Source organism: Acinonyx jubatus, chromosome C2 (genome assembly GCF_027475565.1).
Source record: "Acinonyx jubatus isolate Ajub_Pintada_27869175 chromosome C2, VMU_Ajub_asm_v1.0, whole genome shotgun sequence".
Classification (NCBI taxonomy): Eukaryota; Metazoa; Chordata; class Mammalia; order Carnivora; family Felidae; genus Acinonyx; species Acinonyx jubatus.
Window position 1 is genome coordinate 107,451,884 of NC_069384.1, and position 20,656 is coordinate 107,472,539.

At 38.2% G+C, this 20,656-nt stretch overlaps 1 protein-coding gene across 8 annotated transcripts in view; it reads left to right on the plus strand.

The window, feature by feature from the left end:
- Positions 1-20,656, plus strand: part of PLCH1 (phospholipase C eta 1) — a 217,384-nt gene that overhangs the window by 112,388 nt on the left and 84,340 nt on the right. For all 8 annotated transcript variants that reach the window (XM_027061565.2, XM_027061561.2, XM_027061568.2 and 5 more), the window contains 2 exons: positions 14,604-14,750; positions 16,919-17,162. In XM_027061565.2, the coding sequence (XP_026917366.2) occupies positions 14,604-14,750; positions 16,919-17,162 (391 nt within the window). The remainder of the gene's footprint in view (positions 1-14,603; positions 14,751-16,918; positions 17,163-20,656) is intronic.

Sequence of the window (20,656 nt, forward strand, 5' to 3'; positions counted from 1 at the left end):
AAATGCATCTTTCTTGTAAATTTAGATAAATATTGCTAAATTGATTCAAATAATGTTACTCAACTTATGATCTTATTATCTGCCCCACAACTTCATCCACAATAGCTTTTAATAACATTATAATTGGTGCTCATTAGGTAAAATATTGTTTTGCCTTGACTTTAAACTTTTAACCATGAATAAGGTTAAGCATTTTCTTCTGTATTTTTATTGGTCATTTCTTCTGTGAATTGTGTTTATAAATATATATTTTTTTGCCTATTTTTAATTGGCTTGTTGTCTTTTTCTTACTGACTGGCAGGACCCCTTTCTATCATAGATATTAGTCCTTCATTTATTATGTATGTTTGCAAATATTTTCTTCTAGTCTGTTATTTTGAATTTTGCTTATGATTTACACAGTGTTAAATTTATCATCCTTTCCATTAGGACTTCTGTCTTTTGTTTACATTATAGAATGTGTGGAATCTATACTCTGAAAAAGCTTCTAGGAGGACAGACTTTGTTATACAGCATTGCCTAGCTGTTAAAAACTGTATGTCCTGTAGTGGCTGAAATATATATTCTATATTTCACTGACCTACCATGTCAGATATGATTCTCCCAACAACCTATGCTTCTGACATTAAGATGGCTATCAGGGGGTCATCATTTTTCCTACCCACCTCTTACTTTTTTTCCCTGGGCTACAGCTCTTTCTTATCTTTCTTCTTTCTTGATGTTACTCTTTTTCACCATCAAAACTTTTGCTTCCAGTTGCTTCTTCTTGTCAATGCCACTGTTGTGCTGTGTGACCCATCCCTAACATTACCTCTGCCCTCTGTGACATTTTTTCATGGTCAAATCTTGGATGCTTCCCAAGATTTACTTGAATCATTCCACCAAACATAGGGTAAGTGTGTCACTTTTCAACTCTGTATTCTCGCTTGGTAGTCACCCTTGCACTGCTAAAGAAGTACATGAATGCTCATGTTCGCATACATGTGCATGTGTTAGTGTGTGCAATTATTTCTGAATGGAGAGACTCAAGAATACTTGTATCCAGATAGTTATGGTTTTAACGCTGGCCTTTTTTTCTGGGATTGACTATTTAGAAAACTTGATAGCACATCTGCTCTGATGATATATGCCAACTTTGCTTGAAAGAAGCTCTCAGGTTTTTTTTAAAATTTTCTCCCATTTTTAGATTTTTCTATTTAAAAAAGTGATTTAAGATCTACAGTGCAGTGATTAGGGATAGCAATTCCAATCACAATTGCTGCTAATAGGCTGTGTGAATACTCAGTTACTCAATGATGTTTATGTGGTATTATATTTTTTAAAAAATGGGAAGCTTATGATATTAGGACCAGGGTTTGGATGAGGACAAATGACTTTTGAAACATAAACCTGAGAGGATTTTCCTAGGCATTTTCCTTACCACACAGATATCTATTTTTATGTTTTTTTAAGCATGGATTTTTCTTCCCCACAAAAACACCTGCCCCAGAAATAAGTTGCCTGTTTTAAATGCCATATGACTTGATTTCCAACAGGCTGTGTGGCCAGAAGGTGCCAGGCCTGCTTTAGCTCAGAAGGTGGTCTCTGAAACCTCCTGAGAAGCCATTGGCCTGAGAGCAACAAAGGCTTTGAGGGAGGGATACTTTGTTTTCTAGAGAAATGTGATCTCTTGTTCCATTTTCTGTTATTTCACTGTTTGATGGAGAGCCTTAAAATAGGACCTCAATGGACCAAATTAGGACAGTTTGCATGAAATCAGTTAAGCTTTTTTGTCTTTTGTTGTTGTTGTTGTTGTTGTTGTTGCTGCTGCTGTTGTTTTTGACCAAAAAAAAAAGGAATCAACTCCATTAGTCAATAGTTAGTGAAGGAAATAGGGGCTCAAGTGTAAGAATTGAGGATTCTGGGGGTATGCGAATTTGTTGGAATACAGAACAGGCATTCTCTTTTAAAATGTAATTCAAGTAAATGCAGGAGGTAGGTGGAAGGTGCGCTTTAAGAAATGAGTAAGACGGTAACCACCTGAACAAATACTTGCTCTGTGTATGTACTATGTGCAGCACACTGTGTCAGTACCCTGTAGAGACATTTTTTCAACTTCTGGATAAAATGCTGATTGGTCTTTAAGGCTTAACACTCTGTCCTATTCAGCAGCTACCTACAAGTTATAACAGATCTGAAATTATGAAGTATTGAGCAGCTGTCAAGGAGACAGAGTTTATAGAGAAACAATCGTGAATGACTATTTGAATATCAGAATTTCATATCTTCTAATCCTTGCTTAAGTTGGGATGTTTCCTATTTTATCAGTGGGGGGCAAAACCTTGTGCTAATGTCCTAATAGGTAACTGAGCTTCTGAGTAAGTCTTTGCTTCTTTCACGTAAGTGACTGAATTAAGGCCCAGGGCTGTGCCTGGGAAACTGGCTCCCATTGACCACCATGCTAAGTGATGGTGCCCAGCTGTGGTCTCCAAAAATGGGTCTCAGCATTATGAAGAGGAGCTTTTAAAATGCAGATTCTTAAGAAACAAGAATTTCTGGAGATGTAGTCTGGGAGTCTGTATTTTAAAGAAAGCCAAGATTGGGGACCAGTTGCTACCTTAGGAGAAGTTGGATTTGTCCAAAGAGCGCATTCAACTTCTGTCTTCTAATAGCCATGTACACTTCCATTTTGATCTAACCGCCAATCAAATAATAAGCTAGCACTTTGAAATTAATGTGTGATATGGTAAACTGCTTGTTCTTTTTAACATACCCAGTAGAAATACTTTTATGCTCTGCCATGACAGCGCTTGTAGAACTGAGAGACAATATCTTGCTGACTTCCAGGAAGGTTAAGTCTTACTCATATAGCTGAATAAACTGCCCTTGCCCATTGTTACCCAAGAAACCAGCCAGGAAGATTAGGTGTGAGAAATAAGTGAAACTGGCTTTCTAGTTACTAAGAACAAGAATTAGAGTCTAGGGGCACCAGGTGGCTTAGTTGGTTAAGTGTCGGATTCTTGATTTCAGTTTAGCTCATGATCTCATGGTTGTGATATCGAGCGCTGCCTCAGGTTTGGTGCTGGGCGTGGAGCCTGCTTAAGATTCTAACTCTTCCTCTCCCCTTCCCTGTTCATGCTTCTCTCTCTCTCAAGAAACAAACAAACAAACAAACAAACAAACCAGAATTAGAGTTTATTTATTTATAAAAGGTTTTTAAAAGTAATCTCTACACCCAGTGTGGAGCTTGAACTCATAACCCCGAGATCAAGAGTCACATGCTCTACCTACTGAGCCAGCCAGGCACCCATAGAGTCTAATTTTTTAATGTGGCAAACAGAGTATTTATAATTCATTTAAAATAATTACAACTACCATTTATACATTCTAAGTGTGGAGGGAAAATGTGCACAGGCCCAGAACAAGAACAATTGGAAAAAAAATGCACCAAGTGTTCTTATTATGATCTTCAGGGGCCAGGCTTAAATTCTGTCTCCTCTGGAATTCACCTCGATCCACCCCGGCCTTCCTTGGTCCTTATCGTCCTTATTTTTTTATACTCCCTCCCTATTTTATTGTTAATTTTACATATTACTTACCAGTCTTATCATTACCATGAAGTAGTATCACCACGATACATGAAGTTTCTAGTAGCTAGACCATAAGTTATAGACTCCTAGTATTTGCTAGAAGAGGTCTTAAGAGTCAGCAAATCTGATTCCTTATTTCTATACATCAGATCACTGGAATCAAGACTGCTTAAAAAACGTACCAGTGATGAGCCAGTTAGGGGCCTGGACAGGACATGAAGGCAGACATTCTGTGCACTGAAATGGAGAGACAACTGCCCTGGGAAATCAAGGTACCTGGTGTCAAAGCTTGTCTGCCATTTACTAGCTTTATTATCTCAGACAAGTTCTTCACTTCTCTGAGTCTGTTTGATTCACTCTACAGCGAGGGACATTTAATCATCTTTACTTCACAGGGATATTTAGAGGAATAATTGAGATAATATGTCAATAGTCTTCACTCTGGATTCCCAGGAAAATCCCTGCTCAGCCCCATTCTTAGAGATGGTGACTTAATTGGTGTGTGGTAGGGCTTTGTGCTCAACGCTTCTAAGGAGGTCCCTCAGTGATTTTGATTTACAGCCAAGGTGGAGAACCACGAGCGAGCCTTGTTAGTTGGCAATGTTCTCTGTAAGTAAAGGCCAGTATTTATTGTGGCTTGGGAGTTCTTCTAAATATCCAGTACAATGTCATATTACTTAATAAATGATGGAATAAAAATCTAGTATGTATGTATTTTATAGCCATATTGTGGAATGGTGGCAACACTGACATTTCTTCTATTGAAGCAGAAAACTCTTTACATATTAGACAGAACTAAATTTAGAATTTTTGAAATTAACTTATATCCCCCTCCCCCATAGGGTGACATTAAATAAAACCAACAAAATCATATTGTTATGAGTTCTCTCTTGTATCTCATTTGTTTCCCAGGGTTAACAATTACGGAGCAGAAATAATTGTTGAATACAAAATAGGTCTCATTAAAACAGACAGTATTATCTGGAAGGCTTTAACAAATAGAAGAAAAGGTTCTGACATATAAAAACTACTGATAAATTCCTTTCACCCTTTCTTTGATCTAAATCCCCCATACGTATTTATCAACTTTGCAAACATATTGACTATGTGCATATAAAGTTTGCAAACAAATTCCAAAATGTTACTGCCAACCAATTAGTTTCTAAAAACCTTTCAAATAATTTTCTCCACAGGAGTGATTTAGGTATTGGAAAGAAAAATCAATGAACTCTACATTGTTTGCTCCTCACTGGGAAGAATCAGGACTTAAGAGTGGAGCACACTCCATGGTTGTTTGTAAGCACATTTATTCATAAGCTGATATGATTTGACTTTAAGCCTCCATTGCTGGCAAGCAGGAGCTTTTCAAGTGAAGCCATTCCCTGTGAAGAGCAGTTATATTTTATATAAAGATCGTTTTAAAAATTCATGTCTCTGGTAAGCTACCCAGATGTTAATCAGTTTTTTTTTTCTTTAAAGTTATTCTGAAAGGCTTTTGGATGAACTAGAATTTTATCTTCTTGAAAGATAAGATAATACTTGTGAAAGCTAGATCAGCTTTTTTACAGAGTCATACAACTTAGAGGAAAATACATTTTTAAGTTGAGGGTAGTGGGATATTCAGAGATATTCTTTGACCTTCCAAAATGCACACAGCCAGTTTGTGACAGAGCCAGAAGTAGAACTCTTCTTGCCCCTCTGCTTCTGCCCCGACCTGTGGACTGACCCTGAGACCCAGCTGCATGGCTCATCAACAAGCTGTCTCAGTACTTACTGGGCAATGGGTCCCAAATTATGTTTTGGTCCGTGTGGAGAATGAAACACCCTATTCTTCTGCTCTGATGATTTTAGGAAATCTCCCTTTCCTTCCTTTGAGAGAAACATTATCTGCATTGTTTGACACTTTCCACATAGAAATGAAATTGTTTCCAGAAGCTAATCCCTTTCAGTCACTCAGATTTACTCTAATCGGTAGAAGCTGGCAAGAAATCAATTCACATTTTTCATGTACCTTTTGCTGAAAGATTCTCTTGCAGGGGAACTGGACCTTTTTTTAAACCTGCTAATGCACAGTTTGATGAGAATTGTCCCAGAATAAATGTGTTTACAAAAGAGCGCAAGTGATATTCTCATATGGCCTTAACACAGACATGGTTGTGACCCTGTATGTGAGAAAGTGTCTCAAGGTGACATTTAGAGCAGAGAATGAGCAGGGCACTGGTTTTGCTTATTAGTGTGGGAGGTTATATTCTTCTTGGCCTTTTAAAGAGCAGCGCTAGGAAATACATGCAGGTCCCTGTGTGTATGTATACATGTGTATACATATATGCATACAAATACAAACATACAAATATACATACACAAATATGTATACGTCTGTGTTCCTGTTTACTTTCTGTCTTTGTTTCTCTCCTTCTCATTCTTATTGAGTTAATTTTAATTTTGAACATGTAGGATACCAAGAGAGGTCACTCCCATATCCCTTCCACTTGATATTCTCCCATCCTTGCAGGTAACCAGCTTCATTGTTTTCTGGTTATCCTTCTTGTGTTTCTTTTTGTAAAGATAAATAGTTGTATATTTAAAAAAAAATCCCAAGCTTTTTTTTTACACAAAAGTAGCATACTATATATATATGCTTATTTATACTTTGCCTTTTTCACTTACTAATACCTTCTAGAAATTATTTCATATCAGTTTATGGAGATCTTTTTTATTCTCTTCTACAGTTATATAGTAGTCCACTGTATGTATGTATATATTATTTTATTCAACCAGTTTCCTGTTTAGGATCATTTTTACCCTGAATGGCTGAGGAAGAGTTTAATGTGATATGAAGGAGGGGGGAAGAGAAGACAAAAAACAAATGAACACAATCATTGTAGAAATCGCAAAAATATGCTGAGTGAAAGAAGCCAGACACACAGGACTGCAGAATGTAAGATTTTCATTTATGTGAAATATCCAGAGAAGACTCATCTATAGAGACAGTACTGGTTAGTGGTTGTCTAGGGCTGTGGGTGAAACAGAGAATGACGGCAAGTAGACATGAGGTTTCTTCTTGGGGTGATGGACATGTTCTAAAATGAGATCACTGGGCCTCCTGGGTGGCTCAATTGACCAACTATTGATTTCAGGTCAGGTCATGAGATTGAACCCCATTTAGGGCTCTGTGCTGAGCAGGGGCCTGCTAAGATTCTCTCCCTCTCCTTTTGCCTTCCCCTGCTTGTGCACATGTGCGTGCACAGGCTCTCTCTCTCAAAAAAAAAAAAAAAAAAAAAAAAGATCGCAACTTGGTAGATGTACTGAAGGCATTAAATTGTACATTTAAAACAGGTGGATTTTAATGTATATAAATTGTACTGCAATAAAGCTATTAAAAGATTCACATCAGGTGATATGTTAGACATTCCTACCAGAATGTGATGACCTCTAATTAAAGCATGGCATAAAGAGTTAAACCCTCTTAGATGTCATATGCACTTAGTGGAAATGTTGGGAATCTCTCCTCCCAATGATATATACTCTCTATTATACTTCAAATCAGAAGTATATTTTTTATAGCATTTTCTGCTTGAGGGTTTTAGTGAGCCAATAAACCCTATGGAAATTTACTTATTTTAAAGGGCAGAAATGATTGATTTAATCCTTTTAAAGAATTGAATTCTAAAGGACCTTGCAGATCACTTCGTTATGCCTTTCGTTTTACAGATAAAACTCTGTTAAGAGTTTTAAAACTCTAATTATGTAATAAAGTTAGAAATATAGTCTTCTCATCTGTTTTGCTCTTTAAATATTTATGCTATTTTGTTAGCAGCCATTAAAATGATAATTATTAAGACTGTGTAGAAACATGGAAAGCTGTTTATTATACAAATGAAAAAAAGCAGCGTGCCAAATGACCTAAATATCATGATTGCAACCAGTATGTCAAATTTGTGTACATATTGAAGTCTGGAGCATAATAGACAAAAACAATATGTGTGTTATGGGTGTTTCTCTTTTAATATTCCTGAATGTTGCTGCGCTGTATCAAAATAAACTTCTTTTCTAAAAATATTAAGGCTATCATAGACAAAATGTAGAATCAAAGGGATTGTGCTTATGTTGGTTGTTGCTTGCATTTGTGACCTGCATTTGCAGATTTTCCTAGACACCGTCCAGCCCTGAGAATGTGTGTGATAAGGTTATATCATTCTAAGCCCCTGGAACTCTTCCCCTGTTTACCTGTCACTGGAAGTCTTCCTTTGTTCCCTTGTTTCTTGTCCTATTTTATGGAATCTACCCATCTGGCGTGTTTGGAGAATGACTTCTATGTGGGTAGCAACTACTGTTATCTGTCGCTACAGAAGGCAGAACATAAAGAAGTTGGCTTCAGCTGACACTTTGTGATTTAGATGACATTGGGAGAATATTTTATCTCCAACATTGAATGAGTTCCAAAGAATGACTGAGGTTGGTCCTTTTTTGGTTAGCTTTACTACTCAATGGATTGTCTACAATGAGGTTTTGAGGAAGGGAGAGATACGTTAGATGACTCTCAAGACTCCACTGAACTTGAGTTTTCAATTTAACTCTAAATGGCTTTTCTATGTGATAAGAAGCAAAAAGCAGCTACGTAAAGAATTTAAGCAGCACATTGTTTCAGAGCCTAGCTCTGCCAAATATGTTTCTATCATATATGTTTGTTTACGGCAGTGGATGAAGCTGAAGTCTTAGCTCATGGCTGAATTGGTGGGGTAAATATGAAGCTAGTGGATATTAATATATAATATAAAGGCACTTCCACATTGAAGGATTGGATACTACTTTCTAAAATATTTGGGTTTCTCTGAATGATGCTTGCTGAATGGTAAGTGGTATTTATTAGCTCAAATAACTGATTACACTTCTATATCATTATGCTTTCCCTGTTAAAGTGTTGAGATTTTATAGCCATAGCAGTTCTATTCTAGGTTAAAAAATGTGGGGGGTTACTGCGAAAAGGAAAGAGAAATAAGGGGCAGTGTGAACAAAGTAGAGGACACTGTGTCAGATGTATAAGTAGCACTTGCTATTAGATCTTTGACAGTACAGTTAATTCAGTTTCCATAATTTCCAAACTTGTTTAAACAATTTATTTTATTCTTTCTTCCCAAAGAGACATCTTCCTAAATTATGTTTCTATCCCGCCCATCTTTTGCTCAGAAATGTCTGGTGAATCTCTCACTGCCAATAGATTAAGATCTTATTCTACCAACATCCCGACCCCCTACAGCCTAGTTGTATCCAGCCCATAATCACATGTCTTGTCATTTTCCTTTTGAGTCACTCTTCCAAAGTTGGAGACCCATCGTTGCCTACCCTCTGAGCATACCTCTACTCTTTCCGTCCCCAGGCATTCACTGATACTGTGTTATTACCACACTTTTCCCCTTTCCAGCCCACTGTGTTCTCCTTTCTCTATGGACTCCCGTAGTATTTCTGTCAATAATAAAACCATAACTGTAGCTACCATTTATAGTGTTTATGATATGCCAGGCACCGTTTTTAGTACTTTACATGAATTGGCTTACTCAGTCCTCAACGTTTGAAGATTGTTATCCTCATTTTATAGATAAGGAAATGGAAGTGCACAGGGATTAGGTAACTTGCCCAAGGTCAAAAAGCTAGTTAAGTGGTAGATTTGGAATTTTGTCCCAGGTTGTGTAGATTCAGACTCTGTGTTCTTGACCATAGATCTAAACTACCATTAATAAATTTTCCTTTTAGATGTTTTATTTTCTTAAAGTTTAACCAATTTAGGTCAAAGACAAAGTCTCCTTGTTCTCTGCTTTACTTCATTACATAACCCTGTGTTTGGAATTGCCGTTCCAAAATTGCTGTGACCTATTATTATGATGTATTTTAAATTATTATTTATTTATTTTTAATTGATGAGCATTTCTTTATTTTATTTTCTAATTTACATCAAGTTAGTTACCATATGGTGCAATAATGATTTAAGGAGTGGAATCCAGTGATTCATCCCCTACGTATAACACCCAGTGCTGATCCCAACAAGTGTCTTCCTTAATACCCTTGCTCATTTAGCCCATCCACCCCACCACCAACCCCTCCAGCAACCCTCAATTTGTTTTCTATATCTAATAGTCTCTTATGTTTTGTCCCCCTCCCTGTTTTTATATTATTCTTCTTCCCTTATGTTCATCTGATTTGTATCTTAAATCCCACATATGAGTGAGGTCATATGACATTTGTCTTTCTCTGACTAATTTAGCTTAACACAATACCCTCCAGTTCTATCCACGTAGTTGCAAATGGCAAGATTTCATTCTTTTTGATTGCCGAGTAATACTCCATTGTGTGTTTGTGTGTGTGTCTGTGTGTGTACATACATACACACATCTTCTTTATCCATTCATCCATTGATGGACATTTGGGCTCTTTCTATACTTTGGCTATTGTCGATAGTGCTGCTATAAACATTGGGGTGCATGTGCCCCTTTGAAACAGCACACCTGTATCCCTTGGATAAATACCTAGTAGTGCAATTGCTGGGTCGTAGGGTAGTTCTATTTTTAATTTTTTGAGGAACCTCCATACTGTTTTCCAGAGTGGCTGCACCAGTTTGCATACTCATCAGTAGTGCAAAAGGTTCCTCACCAACATCTGTTGTTGCCTGAGTTGTTAATGTTAGCCATCCTGACTGGTGTGAGGTGGTATCTCATTGTGGTTTTGATTTTGTATTTCCCTGATGATGAGTGATGTGGAGCATTTTTTCATGTGTCGGTTGGCCATCTGGATGTCTCCTTTGGAGAAGTGCCTATTCATGTCTTTTGCCCATTTCTTCACTGGATTATTTGTTTTTAGGGTTTTGAGTTTAATAAGTTCTTTATAGATTTTGGATACTAACCGTTTTTTGCAAATATCTTCTCCCATTCTTTTGGTCGCCTTTTAGTTTTGCTGATTGTTTCCTTCGCCATGCAGAAGCTTTTTATTTTGATGAGGTCCCAGTAGTTGATTTTTGCTTTTGTTTCCCTTGTCTCTGGAGACATGTTGAGGAAGAAGTTGTTGCAGCTGAGGACAAATAGGTTTTTGCTTGCTTTCTCCTCAAGGATTTTGATGGCTTCCTATCTTACATTTGGATCTTTCATCCATTTTGAGTTTGTTTGTTTATTTATTTATTTATTTATTTTTAACGTTTATTTATTTTTGAGACAGAGAGAGACAGAGCATGAACGGGGGAGGGTCAGAGAGAGGGAGACACAGAATCTAAAACAGGCTCCAGGCTCTGAGCTGTCAGCACAGAGCCCGACGGCTTGAACTCGCGGACCGTGAGATCATGACCTGAGCCGAAGTCGGCCACTTAACCGACTGAGCCACCCAGGTGCCCCAGGTTTGAGTTTATTTTTGCGTATGGTGTAAGAAAGTGGTCCAGGTTTAATCTTCTGCATCTTGTTGTCCAGTTTTTCCAACACCATTTGCTGAAGAGACTGTCTTTATTCCATTGGATATTCTTTCCTGCTTTGTCAAAGATTAGTTGGCCATACATTTGTGGGTCCATTTCTGGGTTCTCTATTCTGTTCCATTGATATGAGTGTCTGTTTTTGTCCCAGTACCATGTTTTCTTGGTGATTACAGCTTTGTAACATATCCTGAAATAATGAATTGTGATGCCTCCACCTTTGGTTTTCTTTTCCAGGATTGCTTGTGCTATTCAGGGCCTTTTCTAGTTCCATACAAATGGTAGGATTGTTTTCTAGCTCTGAAAAATGCTGGTATTATTTTGATGGGGATTGCATTGAATATGTAGATTGCTTTGTGTAGTACTGACATTTTAACAATATTTGTTCTTCCAATCCATGAACATGGAATGTTTTTCCTTTGTGTGTGTGTGTGTTTTCTTCAATTTTTTTCATAAGCTTTCTATAGTTTTCCGTGTATAGATTTTTCACCTTTTTGGTTATGTTTATTCCTAGGTATTTTGCGGTTTTTGGTGCAGTTGTAAATAGGATTGATTCATTGATTTCTCTTTCTGCTGCTTCATTATTAGTGTATAGAAATGCAACCGATTTCTGTGCATTGATTTTATATTCTGTGACTTTCCTGAATTCATGAATCAGTTCGAGCAGTTTTTTGGTGGAATCTTTTGGGTTTTCCATATAGAGTATCATGTCATCTGTGAAGAGTGAAAGTTTGACTTCCTTCTTGCCGATTTGGATGCCTTTTGTTTCTTTGTGTTGTCTGATTGCTGAGACTAGGACTTACAATACTATGTTAAGAGCGGACATTCCTGTCGTGTTCCTGACTTTAGGGGGGGAAGCTCTCAGTTATTCCCCATTGAGGATATTAGTGGTGGGTTTTTCTTATATGGCTTTTATGGTCCTGAGGTATGATCCTTCTTTTTTAAAAATTTTTTGTAATGTTTTATTTATTTTTGAGAGAGAGAGAGAGAGAGAGAAAGAGTGAGCGAGCAAGCAGGTGAGGGGCAGAGAGAGGGGGAGACACATAGTCTGAAGCAGTCTCCAGGCTCTGAGCTGTCAGTACAGAGCCAGATGCGCGACTCAAACTCACAAACTGTGAGATCGTGACCTGAGCCGAAGTTGGTCATCTAACTGACTGAGCCACCCAGGCACCCTGAGGTGTGATCCTGCTATTCCTACTTTCTTGAGGGTTTTTATCAAGAAAGGGTGCTGTATTTTGTCAAATGCTTTCTCTGCATTTATTGAGAGGATCATGTGGTTCTTGTCCTTTATTTTACTAATGTGATGTATCTCATTGATTGATTTGCAGATATTAAACCAGCCCTGCAGCCCAGGTATAAATCTCTCTTGGTCATGGTGAATAATTCTCTTAATGTATTGTTGGATCTGGTTGGCTAGTATCTTGTTGAGAGTTTTTGTATCCATGTTCATCAGGGAAATTGGTCTGTAGTTCTCCTTTTTAGTGGGGTCTTTGTCTGGTTTTGGAATCAAAATTATTCCTTTAAAAAATATTTTAAAGTAATCTCTATATCCAACATGGGGCTCGAATTTAACAACCCCAAGATGAAGACTCACATGTGCTACTGACAGCCAGGCACCCTGATGTGACCTATTATAATCAGTGGTCAGTCAAGTACTTGGGTTTTTCTAGGAGTTTTGGCTTTGTTGGTTTGACTTGATGATATTATCTTGATACACTGATACTCTCTATTCTTCCTCTTATTACTGGTGTGAGATGGTCAGTGTGGCTGCCAAGAATTCAAATCTGGGCTTTTGTTACCTAAATGAATGGTGCTCAGTAGTGGGTGACTTTTCTAATGCATGCAAAACCAAATCTCAAATTTTGCTCTGCGCTTCAAGTTAAACACTTTAAGTTTGTGTTTGTTTTCTGAAGCTGTATTTTTATTATTTGATGTCAAGTAAAATGAGAAAGAGCAACCTATACTTCACTTTCCTTGCAATATCAAATCTTAAAGTGATGCTTGATACTATGCAGTTCCTCCTTAATTTCTTTGGAAAAGAAAAGGCTCTTCATGTGAAGAAGAGTGGAAGTTGGTTACGTTGAAGTTACTTTTAGCGAGTACCCTGCACGTATAGTGTTAAGCTTTAAGATCACATTATCTTTCTTGGTAAAGGCAAGATACTTAGTCAAAAAAGCTGAAGTCTGATGTTGCTGGAATCTGTTTTCTGTGTTTGATTTATCTGTTTCTAACAGCATACTGCTTGATAAGATAGGTACTCAGAACTAGATGTTTCTAGTGCTCTAGTGGTTATATATGTGCCTGTGTATTAGCAGGTGAAATAAAAGCTATCTCTGGCTAATATAATGAGAAAGTATTTGGAAGAATATTGGATAACTTACAGAATCAAAGGGAAAATGTCAGCCTCAAGGATAACTGTAACAACTATGGCATCTTAGGATGGCCAAACAAGAGCATCTCTTAAGTCTTGGCCATTGAAATGGCTCCATTCTGTTTTCTTTCAACGGTCAGATCAGGATTTGTGTTCTTTGGAAAGGAGTCAAATTTGTTCTTAGCTTAAGTTAGGTGCCCATTTCTTAGTTGGGGGTCACCAAAAGCACATGAAATGGGAAAGGAGTATTTCCAGTTACCAAAGAAGGGGAAACAGGCAACACCAACAGATGCCCACTTCTAACAAGGTTCATCTCAAAGCAGAGAGAATTTAGATGCTAGTTTTTAAAAAAGATTTTATTTTATTTATTTTTTAAAGTTTATTTATTTATTTTGATGGGCAGGAGGGACAGTAGGAAGGGGAAGGAGAGAATCCCAAGCAGGCTCTGCACTGTGAGTACAGACATGAATTCACGAACCGTGACATCATGAGTTGGACGCTTAACTGACTTAACCACCCTGGTGCCCCTAAATGATAGTTTTAACTTGGACAGTGAGTGATTTGGATATTACCTGAATTCAATCACTAAGCTGTTCTTCTAGGTGGAAAATCTTAGCGGTTTATTTCATTAATCAACAGTTGTTTTATGTTCATTTGTGAAAACATGATTTGTTTTCTAATCACATTTAAAAAATGATATGTATCTATTTTCAAATATACACAAAAATCTAATAATGTGAACCCATAAGTAACCATTATCCAACTTCAAAAATTGTTAACATTTTGTTGATCTTGTTTCTGTTGATTGTATGTGAAAGCATTATTACAAGATGTTTTTACAACTGGCTATATAAAAACTCACAAGACTTAATATGAAGTCCGAGAATTGCTTTATGAACTTAAATCCAGGTATCAAATGATCAGTCTCATAGCAAAAAATATGTTGCTGGTTAGAACAAAAGATGGCTCTGTGCAGCATTAATGCATTGTTTATCTGGAAGTAGAATTTTATTTCAACCAGGAAGGCTTTTCACTGGCTTAAGACTGGTGAATCAATTCCTCAATAGCTCTTTCTAGATTTCCTTTACCAACTTTGTCTTTTGGTCCTTGAAATCTTTAGGAGTAAATCAGAGGTTTTATTTGACAGTGAAGTTTCTGAACACCCATCTGCATGTGCATTGTGTAAGAGCTGAAAGTGCTGTAATCTCTTTTGTAGTTGAAAGATGCATGAGTGTGATGCAGTCCGGGACACAGATGATCAAACTGAAACGTGGAACCAAAGGGCTCGTCCGGCTCTTTTACCTGGATGAACATCGGACCCGCCTCCGATGGAGACCCTCAAGGAAGAGTGAGAAGGCAAAAAGTAAGACCAACCTTTGAATTCTTTTCGTGGCTTGAAATAGTAATACATGGGTTATATTGGCTGGGCTCTTTGGCAGCCTCAGATCTGTGAAACTTTGATATTTTTACAAGATTTGGGGTCAGTTGCTAAAGGATACAGAGAAACTGAATAAGTAGTGACCATTTTGCCTTTTTATTTCTTTGGAAGTTTCACGCCATAAAAGTTTTCTTGCCCATTAATGCTGTAAATGTTAATATTTCCCCTGTGTTGGAGACATGATATATTTTTTAGTGATGTTTTATAGCCCAAGGCCTTTTATTTTTATTTTTTTATAAAAGGTGAAGGATATCATAAATCCAGTGGGCTTTAAAGTATATTGCATTATTCTGAGCACGGTAACTGATTAGTGAATTAACAAAATTGTTCTAATGATTTTAAGCAAAAGAGCTTTGGTCTGACTCCTACTTAAACCCTCTCTCCCACACCTTGTACATTCAGCACCAAGTCCTTGTTGGGTCCTGTGTAATGGCTGTCTCATCTCATTCCTTCCTGTTTTCATAGGAATCTCCTTGGTCTGTGGTCTCTTTACCTTTTGGGCCTCTTGAGAAACTTCCTAGCCAATCTCCATTTTGCTAGTTTCTGCTTTTGTCTGTTAAGATACTTTCATCTTCAAGTAGCACAAGACTTTGACTAAATTAGACTTACATGATAAATATATCGTCTCACATAACAAGAACTTTAGAGATCAGCAGGCCCAGGCGTGGACATGAGTCTCTAGCTCTGTTTTCCCAAGTGCTCTTGGCTCTGTTCCTAGTGTGTTGGCCCTGTAGTCAAGGCAGCAGCAACATGGTGCTTCCTTTTCAGGAGAGAGGATTTCATTCCAGAATTTTGCCTCAAAGCAGACTACCCCATGTCTCCTTGGTTAGAACTGAATTACATTCCTACGCCTAAAGTAATCATAAGAAATAGGAATGGGGCCACCTCAATGGCTTAGACTCACCAGAACTTGCCCTGGAGTGGGTGTGGGCTCATTTCCCTGTGAATCATTTGGGGAATGAGTTGATACCAGAAGAAAATTGTGCCTCTGCCATTAAGGCACAATGGAAGGGAAGATGGGGTATAGGGGCAAATCAATAAGATTACAACACTTCTGATTCATGCTTAAAAACAAGCAAACAAATAAGAAAGTACTGTTTTAGTCTAAAGTAATTGTCCCTGCTAGTGCTTCTCTGATCCAAACCTGCAGTGTTGCTCTCTTACCTGTATGATGCCAATCTCTGGTTTCTTGTATCAGGCTCTCTCTGATCTAGCCTTTCTAGCTTTATCCCCCGCTTCCTTTCTCTGTTGAGCTTTATAGTCTGGTGTAAATGGCCTATTTAACAGTCCTGGAATGGATCTCATGTTTCTGTATCTTACACTTTTTCTCCTGGGATGCCACCTTGTTTCTCTCTACCTCTCCAAGCCCTGCTCTCCCTTCATCATCCTAGCATTCTTTCTATAAATGCTCATCACATTTAGCTCTGCTATTCGGTTTTTTCCCTTCTAGTTTTTAACTGTCATCTTATATGTGTTGCAAAACTCCAGGGTTGGTTCGAGGTCTTCATATGTTTTCCCTGTGCAAATATGTAAACTATAAATTTGATGTATTCATAATCTTCTTTTTCTATCAGTCTTTTTGCCCTGATGCATACATCAATCTTCCTATCATAAATTTCAACATATCCTGACTAAAAGCTTGAGAGGGCATTATCCAGGCTGTGCAGGAAGGTAGAGTGGTATGTGGAGAGGATTAATGGCAGGAAATGACAGGGCTTGTAGTTCACTTTTGAACTTAATACCATGATTCACAGACAGTGAGTTTGTTCATGCTTATTTTTTTTAACACTTATTTATTTTTGAGAGGGAGAGAGAGACAGAGCACAAGCGGGGGAGGGGCAGAGAGAGGGGGAGGCACAGAATCTGAAGCAGGCTCCAGGCTCTGAGCTGTCAGCACAAAGCCCGAGGTGGGGCTCAAACTCACAAATCGTGAGATCATGAACTGAGCTGAAGTTGGATGCTCAACCGACTGAGCCACCCAGGCGCCCCATATTCATGCTTATTTTTAAAATTTAAGATGATTTTGCTATTTTTTTCTTAATACATGTACATATCTCCACGTGCCACATAACTGCATTTCACTTTCCTCACAGTACTTATTGACTCCATTTACAAAGTCACCGAAGGTCGGCAGTCTGAAATATTCCACAGACAAGCTGAGGGGCACTTCGATCCCAGCTGCTGCTTTACCATCTACCATGGCAACCACATGGAGTCTCTGGATCTCATCACCTCCAACCCTGAGGAGGCCCGCACCTGGATCACAGGCCTCAAGTACCTGATGGCCGGCATCAGTGATGAAGATTCACTTGCCAAGCGGCAGAGGACCCACGACCAATATCCTCCCTAGAATGTTAATTTTGAGCTGTGTGTGTGTGTGTGTGTGTGTGTGTGTGTGTGTGTATTAGACTTTATTTTATTTTTTCCTATAATTTTGGGGCTTAAAGCTACTTTTCTTTCTTTCTCTTTCTTTACCCCTAGCACCTTTCTGCTCTCTCCTCACTCTCATCCCAAGTAAATGAATGCGTAGAACATACAGAAACTTAAGCCTGCATGAACTCAGGAGCAGGCTTCTTCTGAGGAGATTGAATTTAGCTCCACAATCTGAGAGGTCTCCAACTGCAGCCTAATGTTTCCTAAGAGAGATTAGATAGCTGGGAAAGTGTTTATTTGATTACAAATCCTGCTTTGTAATCAAGTCAGTGTAGTTGAACAAGTACTTTTGAGTTCCAATTACACACACGGTATTAAGCTCCTTCCTGCTTTCTCTCTCTCTCTTTAATTTACAGTGTGGAAACTGATTGATACTGAAGGGGAAGTCATTTTTTACACAATACCATTTACCTTCTCTAAATTCTTCAAGAAACTGGGAGACTCATTTGAGTCGCCTTAATTAAACTCATTTCTTGAGGTCCTGTAGTGCTGACAAGATAAATAGTTAACATGCTTGGTCTGAAGGCACCTCTTCTGCTGCTATGGAGCTGGTCATGTGACATGGCCTTTTTGGCCTCAATTTCCTTATGTGTAAAGTGAGGGCGATAGAGTTGTTGACTGTTTTGGTTTCCTTCTGCACATTTTGAAGGGTCTTAAAACATGTGTGCCCCCATCTCTGAAGGGAGTAGTCCTACTTCCTTGCTGTTATTGGAATGTGTGTCCTAAATTTGTCCCCCAGAGTAGTGATAAATTTGTGCTGCTCTAGTTATAATTCCACACCCAGGGTATTGTTTGAGCAGAGTGGACATATTCAGCCCATGAAAGGATTTTTGACAGTGGGAAGGTCTGAGGTGATGAGCCATGATATTTTCATCAATATTCACAGCATGCAGATAAAGGCACCTGGGATTCATAAATGAACAAAATGCAAACATAGAAAGGAGCTTTCTGTGCTTTATTCTATTCATTTGGTTCTTAACTCCTTAACATTTGGTAAAAAACAAACAAAATGCTGAATAAAATTGCTTTCTGGTCTAAACCACAGAATCATATTAACAGTGCCTCGAACTAAAACAATATTCATTTCTCATGAACAGGAGATGTGAGATAGGGCACTTCAAGAACTGGTTAATCAGTGGCTCAGTGATGTCACCCAAGACCTGGGTTCTGCCGTTCTCAGCATGTTGGCGTGGTCCTTGGGTGAGTTGCCCCTTGGTCAGACAGAGGTACAGCAGCTTTGGGCAGCAGCTCCAAACACAGCCCTGCCCAGAGGAAGCATAGTTTCTTCTCACAAAGCTTCTTTTTAAGAGCAATGTAAATCTTTCCAGGATGCCCACCCCAGCCCAAGACTAAATATCATCATTGGCCAGAATTGTTACTGCAGGTCCATTCCTGAACCAGTCTTTGATAAAATAAATCAATTAGCATAATTGGGCTTTGAGCTCAAGACTCTTTTGCATGCTTAAAAACTAAAGACTCTATATAGAGTTTTTGTTTATGTGGGTTTCATCTTAATGTTTATTTTTGAGAGAGAGGAAGACACAGAATCCAAAGCAGGCTCCAGGCCCTGAGCTGTCAGCACAGAGCCCGACGCGGGGCTGGAACTCACGAACAGTGAGAACATGACCTGAGCCGAAGTTGGATGCTTAATTCACTGAGCCACCCAAGTGCCGCCGAAAACTATTTTTCAAAGCAAAACAAATTTGTGAGAAAGAGTAGTGTTGCTTTTCACTCTGCAAGTCTCTTTAATGTGTATCTGGATAGAACACATGCATTCTCCTATCTGTTTCTGCCTTCAGTCTGCATGTTGTATTGTTTTGGTGGAAATGCATGAAGAAAATTTAGCCTCACACACATAAATAGTGGGAAAAGGGGGCTCCTCTTGGTTATGAGGGCCCTTTGAATTGTACTTTGGAGACAGGTGTACTAACATCCATCAAAATACCCCTTCTGCCTTCGTTAAAGCTCATGGTTCTTGCACACCTGAACAAAATAGAGGTTCTTCAACAAGGAAGAAAGAAGGAAAATTGCCGTAGGGGAGGACAATCAATTCTAGAAGTTATTATTCTCACCCAGTCAACTAGAACAAGTTCACAGTATTCCAGAGCTTTTAGCCACTTATATAAATGACTTTCATAAGCCTTGAAGTAGAGCAGTAAGAGAAATGGGCATATTGTTTCTTTTTAAGTGGTAGCAAAATTTCCCCCTTTGTTAGATCTTTCTAGTTACCCTAGAAATGCATGCTCATTGAGGTAAGCCAGAGAATACAGAGTTGCATAAAGAAAACATCAGTAATCTTCACCCCTATCAGTTTTGCACCTTTTTCTCCAAGGTTACTGATGTTAACAATTTGATGCGCACTCTTATCTCCCCCACTCTATTTTTGGATCAGGTTGTTTGTAGTTTTCTGTTGTTGAGTTTTAAGAGTTCTGTATGTTCTGGATATTAATCACTTATCAGTTACATGATTTGAAAATATTTTCTTCGATTCTGTTGGTGTTTTTACTTTATTGATAATGTCTTTGGTGCACAGAATTTTTAAATTTTTCATGAAGTCCAATTTGTTTTTTCTGATGTTTATTTTTGAGAGAGAAAGACTGAGCACGAGTGGGGGAAGGGAAGAGAGAGAGGGAGACACAGAATCTGAAGCAGGCTCCAGGCTCTGAGCTGTCAGCTCAGAGTCTAAAGAGGGGCTTGAACCCACGCCATAAGATCATGACCTGAGCTGAAGTCAGACACTTAACCGACTGTGCCACCCCAGGTGCCCCTGTCTGTTTTTTCTTTTGTCACCTGTGCTTTGGTGTCATACCCAAGAAATGATTGTCAAATCCCATGCTATGAAGATTTTGTTCTCTTTTCTGTTAAGAGTTTTATTGTTTTAGGTCTTACATTTATGTCCTTAATCCATTTTGAGTTAATTTTTGTGGATAGTGTTAGGTAGTGGTCCAGCTTCATTCTTTTGCATGTTGATATCCAAGTTTTCCAGGCCCATTTGTTGAAAAGACTGTCCTTTTTCTATAAAATGGTCTTGGCAACCTTGTCAGAAATCATTTGACTATAGATGTGAGGGTTTATTTCTGAGCTGTTTTATTCTATTGGTTTATGTGTTTGTCTTCATACTAATACAACACTGTTTTGATTGTTGTAACTTTGAGATAAGTTTTGAAATCAGGAAGTGTGAGTGTTTCAAGTTTGTTCTTTTTCATGATGGTTTGGCTTCTCAGGGTCCCTTGGTATTCCATATGAATTTTAGGATTGGTTTTTCTATTTCTGAAGAAAAATGTCGTTGGGATTTGGATAGAAATTTCATTGAATCTGTAGATTCCTTTAGTAGTATTGACATTTTAACTAAATTATCTTCCAATCCATGAACATCGGATGTGTTTTCATTTAGTTAT